The sequence below is a fragment of the Falco rusticolus genome, chromosome 13, assembly GCF_015220075.1.
Source record: "Falco rusticolus isolate bFalRus1 chromosome 13, bFalRus1.pri, whole genome shotgun sequence".
NCBI classification, from domain to species: Eukaryota; Metazoa; Chordata; class Aves; order Falconiformes; family Falconidae; genus Falco; species Falco rusticolus.
This window is the reverse complement of record NC_051199.1, coordinates 3,104,850-3,118,356: the sequence shown is the minus strand read 5'-3', so window position 1 is coordinate 3,118,356 and position 13,507 is coordinate 3,104,850. Positions and strand designations below refer to the sequence as shown.

The window sequence follows — 13,507 nt, the reverse complement described above, 5'->3', positions numbered from 1 at the left end:
TTTCTGGGAAAGCCTCTGCCTATCCCAGGGCAGCTGAGTTCCTCTTCCACATCTTCTGGAGGATGAAATGAGTAACTTCCAGTCTTGACCTATGGTGATTTTTGGGGCAGGCTGCAGCGTTCAGAGATGTTGGCTGGCAACCCAGCCTCGCGAAAGCAAAGATGAGGATTTAAATGCACAGTGACATTGTTGTGGAAAACGTTGTCCTGAAAGATAGCCTTGTCATCTTACAGCCCTGGATCACGCCTTGGGTGGTGGTGTGGTGGAGGAGCTGGGCTCTTGGGGTGGCTGGGTCTGTCTTGGTGGGCCAGAGCATTCACAAAAGTGCTTTTGCAGCCCTTGGTGCTGCTTGACTTGGAGTTGCCAAATGCACCTACGCCCATCAGTAAATACTTAAATAGGGACTGTGATCTATGTCTATAGCGTATGTGATCAATGTGTGTATAGACTGTGTGGATTTGGTTTATCTTTGGCCTGTGTGCAATTTCAAAAAAGTATGTTATCAGCAACTGGCTTTGTCGCTATGGGAGCAAATGAGCTCCTTAAATGTGCAAAATATAGGGTGACCTGTAATGTGGCATCCTGAGATTTTCCCATTGTCTCTGATGTCTGGTTTGAGCTCCGTGGATTAAAACTTGTTCGCGAATTTTCTAAAATAGGTTTACAGTTTGGAAAACAATAGGTATTGAAAGCCATATCGTCTCTCTTTTATCTTTATATTTGATTTGGTCCCCTTTGTTGTTTTTTTCCCTGTGATGCAAGCTTTTTTTGGTAATTCTCTGTCATTTCCTTCCCTCTCTTATCTCTCCCACTGCAGTTCTCTCTCTTTTCCTCTCTATTCCTCTCCCCTTCTCCCTTCCCCTGTAATTTATTTGCAGGAAGGTTGTCTCTTTGATTTACTGTATCTCTCTTTGGTAGGATTATGATAAATGAATTGTATGACTCTGGCTGAGCTCATCCAACACCACGTACCGTGCTGGGTCAAGATCCCTCTGAGCATGAAAACCAAGGGGAGATGCTGGGGCTGGGTCTCTTCCGCAGGGAGGAGTGAGTGTTGGTAAATGGGACTTTACAAACTTGACATCACCTTCTGAACTTTTTTAACCTGTCTTTAGGTGTGAGGCTTACAATTTTTGGCTGTGCTTTTCTTTTGCCTCATATGCAGGGTTTGCAGCGCACATGTCTGTGTGCACATACACTTGCAAAAATTTAAGCAGGTATTTTATTGGGCGCTTTCAGGCACATCAACCAGCATATTTCAGTTTACTATATCCTGATACGGATACTGTTTGCTGCTTGTAATTAGAGCATTTCATCCTGCAGTCGCAGCAGGCAGCGGTTTATTGATAAAGTTGTTATATAGTTGCTGAGCAAACACCCCCAAATCTGAGCTTCATTAAGTTATCGCCTGCCCTGCTGCGATGCATCTTCATTGCATGCTGAAATCCATGCCATTGACAGGAGATCCCGGAGGACGTCTGGGGCTGTGCTGTGTGGCCGCAGCTTAATGTATCCCGTCACAAACTGACACAGCATGCTTGTCCTTGGCTGATATATATATATAAATTCTTTCCCTTTCTAACTGAAAGTGGGTTATTATTTTATTTTTTTTGCCACTGCAAATCTTCTCATGCCGGCTGGTGGCCGTGGGTGATGGTGTCATGGCTGACATGTCTTTGCAGAGCAGGCACAGCTGCTCCTCTCCCCTGAGACGTTCATACGGACCCCAAACCATTGGCATTTTCTTTTAAAATACAGGCAGGAAATGTTTCGTGTTGACTTGTGTTGTTGTTTAGTGCATCCTCTCCCTTCTCAACTGGGTTTGTTATTTGGCAGGTAATCCTTCATAATGAACCCGCGGGAGATTGATGGGGAGAGCTCGTTATGCACTTCCAGAGCAGTTTCACCATCATTCTGTAGCAGCAAAATGCACCATTAAAGGCAGAGAGCCATGGGAATGATGGGACGTAATTAGTTGTTGCTGTAATATTTTTGATTGAAAGTGTATAGATACTGTAAGCGGCTCTTTCAGAAGCTGGTGCCCTCAGGAAACTATTCAGGGAGAGGGGAGAGGCTGATCCTGCTCTTACCCTGCCCGCCTCTCCGGCGCAGTAATTAAACCATCTGGGAGATGTCACGGTGCTCAGGCTGTGCAGCCACCGGCTCCTTCGTGGCACAAAGGGCATGCAGCGGCGCTCCCTCCCGATTACCAGTAGGAACCAGAAGCAGGGGAAGGTCCTGCAGAAGAGACTTTTTGGGTGGGATGTGTGCCCAGCAGCTCACCCATTGGGTTTCTGTGGCAGAGCCGCATGGATCTTGTGTTCCTGCTTTTTCCTAGCTTAGCCTGAAGTTCGGGATGTACTGAAACCTTGCACAGGCGGACCTGGACCGTGTCTGTGGGATGTGGTAGTCAGAAGCATGGTCATGGAGAGCAACCTGTAATTACTCAGGCAACCTTCTGGTGTGTTGCTGGAATCCCTTCATCTATGGGGAAGAGCAAGATTTAAATTCAAAGGATTCCCCCAGCACCTGTAGGATTCCTTTACATTGACATCGAGAGATGTGATGCAAACCACGAGCAGATAGGTCATGGTGATGAAAGCCATGATGCAGTCTGGCTTCAGCTTGAAGTCACAACAACCGCGGGAGGGCAGAGCTTGCGGCAGTGTAGCAGCTAATGTTATTTAGCACTAGTCTTTGTAATAAAGCGTCTTGGCTCTGTTTCTCTATAGTTCCCTTTCTCTGGTAATGTCACCAAACTTGGACAGAAGCTTCCCAAGCTGTGCGTTTGCCTTGGGCTGATTTTGTTGAAGCTCTCAGGAGAGAAGGAGGGAGTAGAAAGCAAGTTGGCATTTATGAGCGTGAAATAGAGGGGAAAATATGGTGCTTTGCTTAGGGAAAGAAGTCTTGCTTTTGTTCCCCTTCAGAAGGTCTTGCTATGGGGCTGGGACTGCCCAGAGGACGTGCCCTGGGGCTGGACCCTGCGCTGACCCCATCGGCGCTTGCTTTGCGCTCTGCGAGGGCACGTCTGGATGAGTCTCTGAAGATCCCCCTGCAGAGCATGCTCTGTCCCTCTGGACCAGAGTCCCACACAGCCACGCACGCCCTGCCCCTTGCTCGCCAGCTGCCCTCCTATCTCCCCTCTCCTTCCAAAGGTTCAGCTATTGACACACACCTTTGCGCTCCCCACGCACCTTGGGGGGCTTATTTCCAGCAGCTGGCATCCTTTCCAAATCTCCCTCTACCCATCTGTTGTTATCAAGCCTTCTCTCTCCTTATTTTGCTTAATTTCTGTCTCTTTCCTCTTGGTTGTCTTAGACATGCCTGTGTCTCTTTGCATATGCCCAGGCACTTGCTTTCAAGTGCCTTAGGCTGGTTCCTGCCATTATCTCTTGTGCAGGAGTGAGAGCTGCTGCTGCTTGCTTTGGGAGAGGGACCGTGTCCCCGAGGCATCTACTGAGGAATGCAGCACTTGGAGGAGTTTCTTTGTTGCCTCCCGAGCAAAAAATTTGTTCTTGTTATCTCTCTTATTTCTTTTTTTCCAGGTGACAGCATGGAAAGGTGATCCGGTTGGGCTGGCTGCCTTGCCTCTGTGTCACTCTGCCCTTAGCCAGACCCCGCTCCCTGCCAGGGAGAACTTGCACCTTCCACGCTGGGGAGGTCTGAGTTACGGGTTTCAGGCTGAGGATTTTGGGAACTAAGTCCCGCTTTGGTTTGGGTAGTTCAGAAAGGTTTTTCTGGAGGAGGCTTAAATCCTCTCAGGGAAGGGTGGTTGGCAAGATGGCATCAGCTGCCGTGACTTGAAAGCTCCTGCAGCGGATGCTGCGCTGCCCTGTTCCGTGCCTGGCTACCCTCGCCCCAGATAACTTCTCCCTGCCGCTTGAGTGATGCCAGCCCACCCCTTGCACCTCCGAGGTGCAGCCGATCCCACCACAGGCATCGGCTCTGGCCACATCTCTCACCCAGTTTGCCCGGGAGGGTGCGGGGAGCCTGTGACAGCAGCGAGTCCTCCCTGCCTGGATTGCACGAGTGCCATCACAGATGGATGCGCTGCTCGGTGGCAAGGATGCTGGTGCATTCTAATTGCTGGCATCTTTACTCGTTACGAGTGTAATTGTGAGTAGACGTTTGTTTTTGTATTGATAATTAGGGACTGGAACAGATGGCGAAGGCTTAGTTTAAAGTAATGTGTCCATTAAAGAAAATCTACTGTATACAGCTGAAGATTCTTTACTCTAAGAGAGCTCAGCTCTCAGTAGCAGAGCTCGTCTTCTCCCGTATGAGGGCTTCAGCCATTACAGCCTGGTCAGCCGCCTTCGGCAGAGGCTCAGCTCCCGCAGGCTTCTCCAAGCAAGTGTGCTGAGCTCCCTCCCAGGCAGAGCATCCCCTGGGCATCCGCTGTGCCCACACGCAGGTGGTTGGGTGTGGGAGGAGCCGCTGGAGGAGCGGTACCTTCGGCAGGCGAGGCGAGGGCAGTGTCTTGCCTGCTTTTGCCTGTTGGGCACTGAGCCCACCAGCTGGTGCGGTGGAGGTGCGGGGACTGGCCGGTGCAGGTGGACAGGCAGCATGTGATTCACCTGACGTAGCTAACGATGCCGTGCTACATGTAGGAGGCATGGTGAGATGATGTACCCCTGCGGGGGCGGGGTTAATTAATACCCAGTGCCAAATAGTGAGGACTGGTCTTTGCAGCATGACAAGGCAGGGAAGAGGTGGAGAAATGCGAGGTGTCCGTGCAGCTTGGCTTTTCCACTGATCAGTGATGCTCAGGTGCTGATCTGCCGTAATCCCCTCGTTAGCAGGCAGAGCAAAGGGGGTTTGCTGCCTCTCCCTCTTTTGCCCACTCTCAAGTGATGGATGGTCGTGGGGGGTGTGTGAACCCTGTGTCCCCTCACTGCTGGTGATAATTCACAGCTCAGAGATGGAGATGTGAGTGCTAGAAGCCCCATCTTGTTCCCCCTTTTCTCTGTGAGGACTTGGAACAAGAAGCACCAGCATCTGCAAATCGCCCCTCGCTGCTGAAGGAGGGTGCTCAGCAGCCTTAGCCCCGAGCAGCCTGGCCACAAATGCCCCTGTGGGGTTCCCCTGGGGTCACAGCATCAGTCGTACATCCTAGAAAATGAAGTAAAATCCAGGGTTTCATCCAAGAGGAAACAGTGGAGGTCAATGGGAAGTTGCTCAAGCCAAGTCCTTCTGGTGCCAGTGCCTCTGCAGTCATGAGGTTTGGGTGAGCTCAGCAGGAATTTTTAAGCTGAAAGGGTGGATTTAACCATATTGTTTTATTAAAAAAGAAGAAGAAGCAACAAACAAAACAAAGCCCAACAAAGCCAACCAAACTATTTTGCCACCTTATGGATCTTCTTGTATGTGGCAGTGTCCTTGGGAGTCAGGGCTGGATGTAAGCAGGAGATGGTCTGTAGAGGGTCAGGCTTTCAGTGGTGGCTCTTCGCCCTCTTTTTCCTTTGCTTTGCAAATTGCTGTAGAAACGTGGAGCTGTTGAAGTGCAAGTTCTGCATCTGCGGTGGAAACTTCGCGAGCGTGACCACCCTGGCCACAGGCCACACAGGCCCCTTAAAACTCCTGAAACCTCCAAAGTGAAAGCTGCTCTGTGGTTCTTTTCAATTTATTAATTTCTTTCTCTCTTTAGTTATTTTCAAGCCTCCTGCTTCAGGAGCTGCTGTGTGCCATGCTGACATTGCTGTTGTGCCATCCTGCCTGCTTTCCAAAATATGGAGCCTTTGGGGAGGAACAGAGCAGGAGGGAAAGGGTGAGATTTTTGGAAGGGAGCTGCTGGAAGGGATCCTGGTGGGTGTTGCCTTGGAGCAGAGCTGGTCCTCACGTGCTACAGTCCTACACCGTGGCTGTAGTTTATCAAAAGTACTTTCCTCTGTCATCGCCCCACTGAAAAGTACAACGCCTGGGGAAGGAAGCTGTAAGTGTGTGGCGCAGGAAGGGAGATGGAGTGAAAACCCTTTCTAAACAAACCCCTGCAAGAAAGGCTTTTCCTGTAACTGAGCGTGTCCTTATTTACTGCAGAGAGTGGGTGAGCTGGGTCTGAGTTCCAGCCCAGCCATGCTCCTTGTATCACCCTGGACTCTGTTGCCTCAGTTTCCCCTGCATGGCCCAAGGACACCCTGTTTGCTGTGGGGAAAAACACCAAGCGTTTTAAGGGCTCTTGGAGCATCGCTCCCAGCGTAGCCCCGCCAGGGGGGAGGACTGGAAGATGTTTGCATGGCTTTTGCTTCCATCTTCACATCCATTTATGCATGGGTATGTCTGCCTGCTTATTTGAAGGGCCACGGCAAGGATTAATGACCACTTAACGAGGCAAGGGAAGAAGGGTTTGGTGGTGGTGGGAGGGCAGAGGGTGATGGCAGCAGAAACTTGCTGGAGGTCTGGAGCACGAGCCCCCAGCCCGAAACGGGAGCTTCAGCTGGGATGCATCATTTTTAGCTGGCTTCTGCAGACAGAAAGGCACTGAAACTGTATGAAGTGGCATGCTGTGATAGTGTGAAGACCACCACGCTTTTCTGTTCCCTGCACAGACTGGGGGTGAAACGCCTCCTCTGAGGGCACTGTGAGGAACAGGCTGGCAGCATGCAAGGCACCGTGCAAAGCAGCAGGCTGTGGGCTTTGGGGCTCCTTCAGCAGTGCCGCGGCAGCATCCCAGCACTGGTTAGGGGCGCAGAAGCTTTGCAGGCTCCTAAGCACCTTTCTGCTCCGTCTTGGGGGTGGGGGGGTGGGGGTTGCCTTGCTCTCTCTGCATCAGTGGCCACTGACCTCTGGGAGCCAGGCCAAGTTGGCAGCTCTGGTGGGGATTTTGGGAGAGGGAGCGTTTATCACTGGTGGCAGGGTGGGGAGTTCCCGGTCACGCTTCTCCGGCTTCCCATCCCACAGTAGCTGGCAGAGGGAGGGGTGGGAAGATGAATAGGAGTCTCGTTTCCCGCTTGTGATTGCTGGAGCAGGCATGGAGAGATTAAAAGCAGCAGTCCAACAGCAGTTCATATTCCTGGGCTGATTTTTATTTCCTGACCTTTATTTCTCTGGTTGCACCCATTTTCCGGGTGCTGCAAAGCTGTTGTGAGTACCTGGGACTATGAAGAAAAGGGGAGGGGTGGGGGATGCTCAGCTATGCCAACCAGCACATCTTCTCCTCCCATTTGGTCGAGACACAGGAACTGAGGAAATTAATCTGTATGTCTGCTTGCTGCAAACAAATAAATAAAACCTGGAGGATTTTCCCCATCTGCTTCTATATATTGTTGCTCTCACTATTATTCTTGTTGTGTTTTGTTGTTTGTTTTTGGTTGGTTTTTTTTTATTTTAAAGAATAAAAATAGGGAAATGTCAGCTGTATTACAGCTTTTAAATATTTCCCACCAAATTCTCCATTGAAGGACCTCCAGCAGAGGAATACTGCACCAACAATGTGATTTTTATTCACATATTTGAAATCATTCTGACAAATAATAGCTGTGTGGAACAAGGAATCAGGGCAGCAGACAGATGTACTGCATAAAAGGGGACGTCTGGTGTTGCAGAGTGAAGCAAGTAGCTCGAGTGAGTTGATGTGACCTGCTGAAAGCCTGTATAGAGGCACTTGGGGCTTTGCCCACAGCGGGCGACTTCACCAGCCTCTTGCGACTTCCAGGAAGTTAATGCAAACTCCCTGCTCAGGTTTAGGCAAGGGTTTGTGTGTGTGTGTAATGACTGCATGAAATGCAGTATCTTTCTTAATTTTAAATTTTATTTTTTTTTTAGTTGATAATGCTGTTTTCCTTTTCTAGGCTTGGGAAGGTCAGAGATGGCAGTGTGGGCTGGCTTCAGGCTGCGACTCTTTGTGAAGAGTGTCGTCCTACACTGTTTGCTCTGGAGTGAAACTGCCCTTAGCTCACTCAGTGTAGTAGGGCACCTGCTGCTTTATTTATGAGCAGCTCCAAGGGTCAGATGAACGCTCCGTGAAAGCATCTGAACATTCTTCTTTGGCTCTGTGCTCATAACATAATAAAAAACTTTGGGAGTAACAACTTTTTATTTTCTTTCCTTGTGTTTCCTCAGAAACTTTGATGGATACGCGGACGGCGACGGCCGAGCTGGGCTGGACCGCCAACCCTCCTTCGGGGGTAAGTGCCACTTGTCCAGCTGGTCCTTCTGTGATCTTGTGGTGTTTGCGCTATTTATCTTAAAATGCTGGTGGGGAGCCGGGGAAGTGACAGTGGGAGCAGCGGTGCCTCATTGGGCTGGCATGAGGTGGCCAAGGCATCGTTGTGCTGAGCTGTGCGGCTGATCCAGGGCTGAACATCCCTTCCCTGAACTAGTCCTGGAGTCTTGGTGGAGGTGGAGCTTTTCTCCATCTCTGTGTGCTCTTCTTCCCTGCCTGTCCTCCTCCCAGGTGAAGGGTCTGGCCCTATCACTGCTCTCCATCCCCTCGTTGCACCTTACCTCTCCCTGTGCCAAAAGGCTTGTAATTAGGAAACATTAGCAGGCTCAAAACAGCTTTCATACCTGGAACATCATCCGTAATTGCACTCGGCAGTGCTCTTCCCTGGCTATTAATGTCACTTTTATGAAGTAATGAGGAACAAAACACCCTGAGGCACTTAAAACATCTTTTTTATATAATACGAGCCTTTGAGGAATGGAAGCATAAAATAACCTGACTCACATTCTCCTGGCAGAGAAAGTGAGAGATGGAGCTGCAGGGGGAGAGGAGCAGTGGTAGGAGGGGATGTGAGCTGATGAATGGGAATCACAGTGGGACAGGCAGCCGGTTGGGCAGGCATGGGTACAGCAGTAGGGTCCGTCCCCCGGGCCTTTGGCACCAAAGGGGAAAGCATGCCAGCCTGCATCTTTGTTAGGGTGTGACTGGCTTGGGCAGGTCTTCAAGAAGAAACGAGGTTGCACACCTTCACCAAAGCTGAACCACACATGCTGTGGGTACGAAATCCTCTGCAGGCATGTCAGAGGCCCTTGAAACGTGGGGCTTTGGCACTGAATTGTTTTGGAAAAAATCTGGGCCTGGGTAAATTGCTGGCAAAATGGAGGGGGACAGCGTGCAGGTGATGGAGATGGGATATAAATAGCTGCCTGCAGCTGCTATTGCTGAAAGCACAAGGCAGGCAGGGAGCCTGCATCATAAGGCACGGCGGTCTCACCCTCTGTGGAGCAGCAGAGTGAAGCCTCTCCCCATCCCACATCCCTGCATCCTGCTCTGTATCCCTGCATCTGGGCACTGAGAGTTACTGGTGAGTCTTCTCCTTTACAGGAGTGTGTATTAGATCTTCCACAAAGTATTTTAAAATACCAGGACTTCTATTTAAAATCATAGACTCGTTTAGGTTGGAAAAGACTTTTGAGATCAGAGTCCAACTGTTAACCCAGCACTGCCAAGCCCACCTCTAACTACGTCCCTGAGTGCCTCATCTGCATGTCTTTTAAATACCTCCAGGAATGGTGGCTCCACCGCCTCCCCGGGCAGCCTGTTCCAGTGCTGGACAGCCCTTTCAGGGAAGAATTTTTTCCTAATATCCAATCTAAACCTTCCACTGGCACAACCTGAGGCCATTTCTTCTTGTCCTGTTGCCTGTTACTTGTGAGAAGGGCCTGACCCCACCGCACTACAGCCTCCCTTCAGGCAGCCGTAGGGAGCCATACGGGCCCCCTGAGCCTCCCCCTCCCCAGGCTGACCCCCCCCAGCTCCCTCAGCCGCCCCTCACAGCACTTGTGCTTTGGACCCTTCCCCAGCCCCGTTCCCGTCTCCGGACACGCTCCAGCCCCTCCATGTCCCTCTGGCCCTGAGGGGCCCAACCCTGAGCCCAGGAGTCAGGGGCGGCCGCACCGGTGCCGAGCGCAGGGGGACGGGCACTGCCCCGGCCCTGCTGGCCACACGGCCTGGGACACGAGCCAGGCCGCTGCTGGCCGCCTTGGCCACCTGGGCACACGGGGGGCTCCCGCCCAGCCGGCCCAGCCAGCCCCCCCAGGCCCTGTCCCGCCGGGCCCTTCCCAGCCCCCTGCCCCAGCCTGTAGCGCTGCCGGGGGCTGCTGTGCCCCACGGGCAGGGCCCGGCGCTGAGCCCTGCCGACCCTCACTCGCTGGCCTCGGCCCCTCAGCCCGGCCTGCCCAGCCCCCCCGCAGAGCCCCCTGCCCCCCAGCAGCTCAGCCCCCCCCCCCAGCTGGGTGCCCCCTGCCCTGACTGAGGGGGCACTCGCTCCCCTCGCCCAGCCCGGCGGTGCAGACACGCAGCAGGACGGGCCCCGGCGCTGAGCCCTGGGGAACCCCCCGTGTGCCCGGCGCCAGCGGGATGTGACTCCATGCCCCACCGCTCCCTGGCCCGGCCGCCCCCCAGCTCCTGACCCCGCGCAGAGCCCCCCCGGCCCGGCCGGGAGCAGCCGGTGGCTGCAGGAGATGCTGTGGGGACGGTGCCAAAGGCTTCGCTCCAGCCCGGGCAGCCACCACCCGCAGCCTGCCCCTCACCCGTCAGGGGGGTCACCTTGTCCCACAAGGAGATCAGGGCAGCCAGGCAGGCCCTGCCTGCCATAACCCCGCGCTGGCCGGGCCTGACCCCCCGGCTGTCCTGCACGTGCTGGGTGATGGCGCTCAGCACCGTCTGCTCCGGCACCTTCCCCGGCACCCAGGGCAGGCTGGCAGGCCCGTAGTGTCCCGGGTCCTCCTTCTGACCCTTCTTGTAGGTGGACATCACATTTGCTGACCTCCAGTCAACTGGGACCTCCCTGGCTCATAGGGTCAGTCTGTAGCGTATGTTGGAGAGCGTGACTTCTGTGATATCCCCTTGCTGGTGGACTGGGCTTTTCTTTGTAACATCAGGTGCTTTGGTGGGCAGACACTGAGCATCTTAAGGTGTATTTGGACTCCTGGAGTGAACCTGGAGGTATCATGTCCCAGCTGAAGCAGGTTTTGGAGTAGGTTGGATGCCAGCTGAAAATAAGCAATGTCTCCCTCTCGCTCCAGGCATGTAGTAGTCTTTACGAGCTGCCTGGTTACAGCACGGTTTTAGGGTTTATCTCATTTAGTAGCTCACAACAAATATTTGAGGGCAGATTTGTGCCACTTCCTGGCATGTCTGGGGGTAATGGCCAGTATCTGGGTGAGGCTTGTCCAGAGTGCAGATGTCGGGGAGGGTTTGCAGACCATGACCTGTCCAGACAGCCCGGCATAAAGGCACTGAGATACACGCGATTTCTGCTTGAGCTGGAGTCAACAAAGACCCCAGATGTCGTTGTTATGGTCTTGTTTTTAGTCTTTGATTCCCAAAAGCAGCCAACCTGGGGCTGTGCTATTTCTTTTTCAGCCAACTGCTGAAAGATGGGGTAAGAAACCAAAAGCTTACTCTCTGCCTTCCTTCATCCAAGACCTGAGAGTGTACTGGCAGCCTTGCTTTGGGGCTTAGCAACGAGCCGTAGCATTACAGGAACAACCAAAGAAGAGGACCAGAGGGAGAAGCAAAGAAACGAGAGGAAGAAGAGCAGCAGCCATCTGTAAATGGGACCTTCCTGCTCCTTGGGCTAGGAGGGAGGAGACAGAAGGATGCTTCTGTCCATTGCTGGGGTGTCGGCTCCTTCTCCTAGGCTTCTCTCATCTCTCTTGGGCTGTTGGTACAGGGGTTTGATGAGCTCTCTTTCCTGACCCTGGGGTTGCCATCAGCATGGGCTTCATGCAGGCTTTGGGTTCCTTTGGGTGGTGGTGTCCCCCCATGGTGTGCTGAGCTCCAAGAGTGACTTCACCCTACTTCACAGATGTGCCCTGGGGCTCAGGGGGTGCCGCTGGTGTTAATGCTGGGGCACTGGTGCCAGCCGGGCAGCAGCGGCTGTGGTCCCTGGGGGCTGTCTGTGACGGGACATGGGCTCTTCTGCTCTTCCTGATGGGTGTGCTTTAAATCTCGGTGGAGACAGAAAACATTGTCTTAATCCCCAGCTCCCTGTGAATATTTAGTGGGTTCTCTTCAAAATGATGCATTTGTCATTGTTACAGCATTGATGGCAGCAGCTGCTGGCGCTGCGGGTCTTTCCAGCCACGGGGACCTGCTGCTCTTCAGTGCCCAGTTGCAGGAATGCTCAACATGAGGGTTGCACAAGGGGGCATCAGGATCCGTCCCCAAACCCTCATGAGGGTTTTCCAAGTGGCGTTTCATGTCATTCCCAGCCATGGGCAGCCCTGTGTGCTGGGTGCCTGAAGTGCAGCAGGGTCTACTGGCAGGTTTTGGCTCTTGAGTTCTGAGGGTCCATTTGCAACGCCACCTCCACCCCCTCCCCAAACAAGCAGCAAAGCAGGGGATGCTCAGTGGAAGGAGCTGGTGAAAGAGCCGGCTCCCTGATGGGCACTGAGAATAAAAGGGTAGTGGTCAGGTCCCCAGCCAGGGTGCAGGAGCAGGGGCAGGATGAAGAAGAGGATTCCTGCAGCAAAGACAGCAGAGCAGTGGGCCTGGTGTTCATGCTGGCGGGTGAGCAGTGGAAGAGAGCTTGTTGTCTGGTGTTAATTGGATGACAAGGCTGTAATGCAAAGCCTGGGTGGGAATGGGAAACAATGCCACCTGCCTCGATCGCGGAGGACCTTGCAGGTTTGTCTTGTGAAAAGGTGTCTGGTAATGCAAAGGCATTGAATGCACACATGTTGTTCAGGGTAGAGAGAGGTTTTTGCAGTGCTTTCATGACATAGGATGAAAAGGGAGAGCACTTGGCTGGATGTGTGAGGTCTTATCGTCGGTTTGGTGAACGTTGATTGCCAACAGCGTGCAACCTTGAGCTGTGATCTTTGTTTAAACTTAGTGGAGCTGAGTAGGTGGACCTGGAAGCAAATGTCCTGCTGCACTTCTTGGCAGTGTGTAGAGGACCCTGCTTTGAAAAACAAATAAAACCTTGTGTTTTTTAATATCAGGGCTTTGGTTTACAAGGGGGAAGCTTGGGGAGCAGGTAAGGAGTGTGGTTGTTTAATGGAAAATGGAAGAGGGCAAAATCTGTAAGGTTGCAGGGTTGGTCATGGTGCATCAGCTGTTTGGGAAGACTCAAAGGGGCAGGTTGGCATCACTTGTCTGCTTTTGCGCCCCCACGTAAGCACAAACATGTGTGAGTGCTGCTATAGCATCGCTCCTGGAAATTATGCATGATATTCAGAGTGCTGCTTAAAGATTGCCATATGAATAATGCTGTTATGAGGAGACTGTAAACATGGATTAGTTAAAATGAATGGATTATGAGGTTGTAAATCTGTCTGTAGGACTCTAATGCCATCATAGACTATTCGCAGTTTGCCGCTGTCCCTTAATTGAAATTGTAGCCTGGATTATATTAATGCCCTTCTATAAATCGAATTGCAAATCTATATTCTTTCTCTCCACGGCGGTTATGTTTTATTTAGTTAGTTTTCTTTGCCGGGGGAAAATGGTCCCATTGTGCCGAGAGCCTGGGGTCAGGCTTGCTCTCCAGCCCACGTGCTAGCTTGGGCTTTAATGAAGCTGTAGCTTCCTTGCTGCTTTCCCTCCCACCTCTGGGTG

General features: G+C 52.4%; 1 protein-coding gene across 1 annotated transcript in view; it reads left to right on the top strand.

Moving 5' to 3' along the window:
• Positions 1 to 13,507, top strand: part of EPHB1 (EPH receptor B1) — an 85,956-nt gene that overhangs the window by 17,646 nt on the left and 54,803 nt on the right. The window contains exon 2 of the mRNA XM_037407055.1: positions 8,059 to 8,123. Coding sequence (XP_037262952.1) covers positions 8,059 to 8,123 — 65 coding nt within the window. The remainder of the gene's footprint in view (positions 1 to 8,058; positions 8,124 to 13,507) is intronic.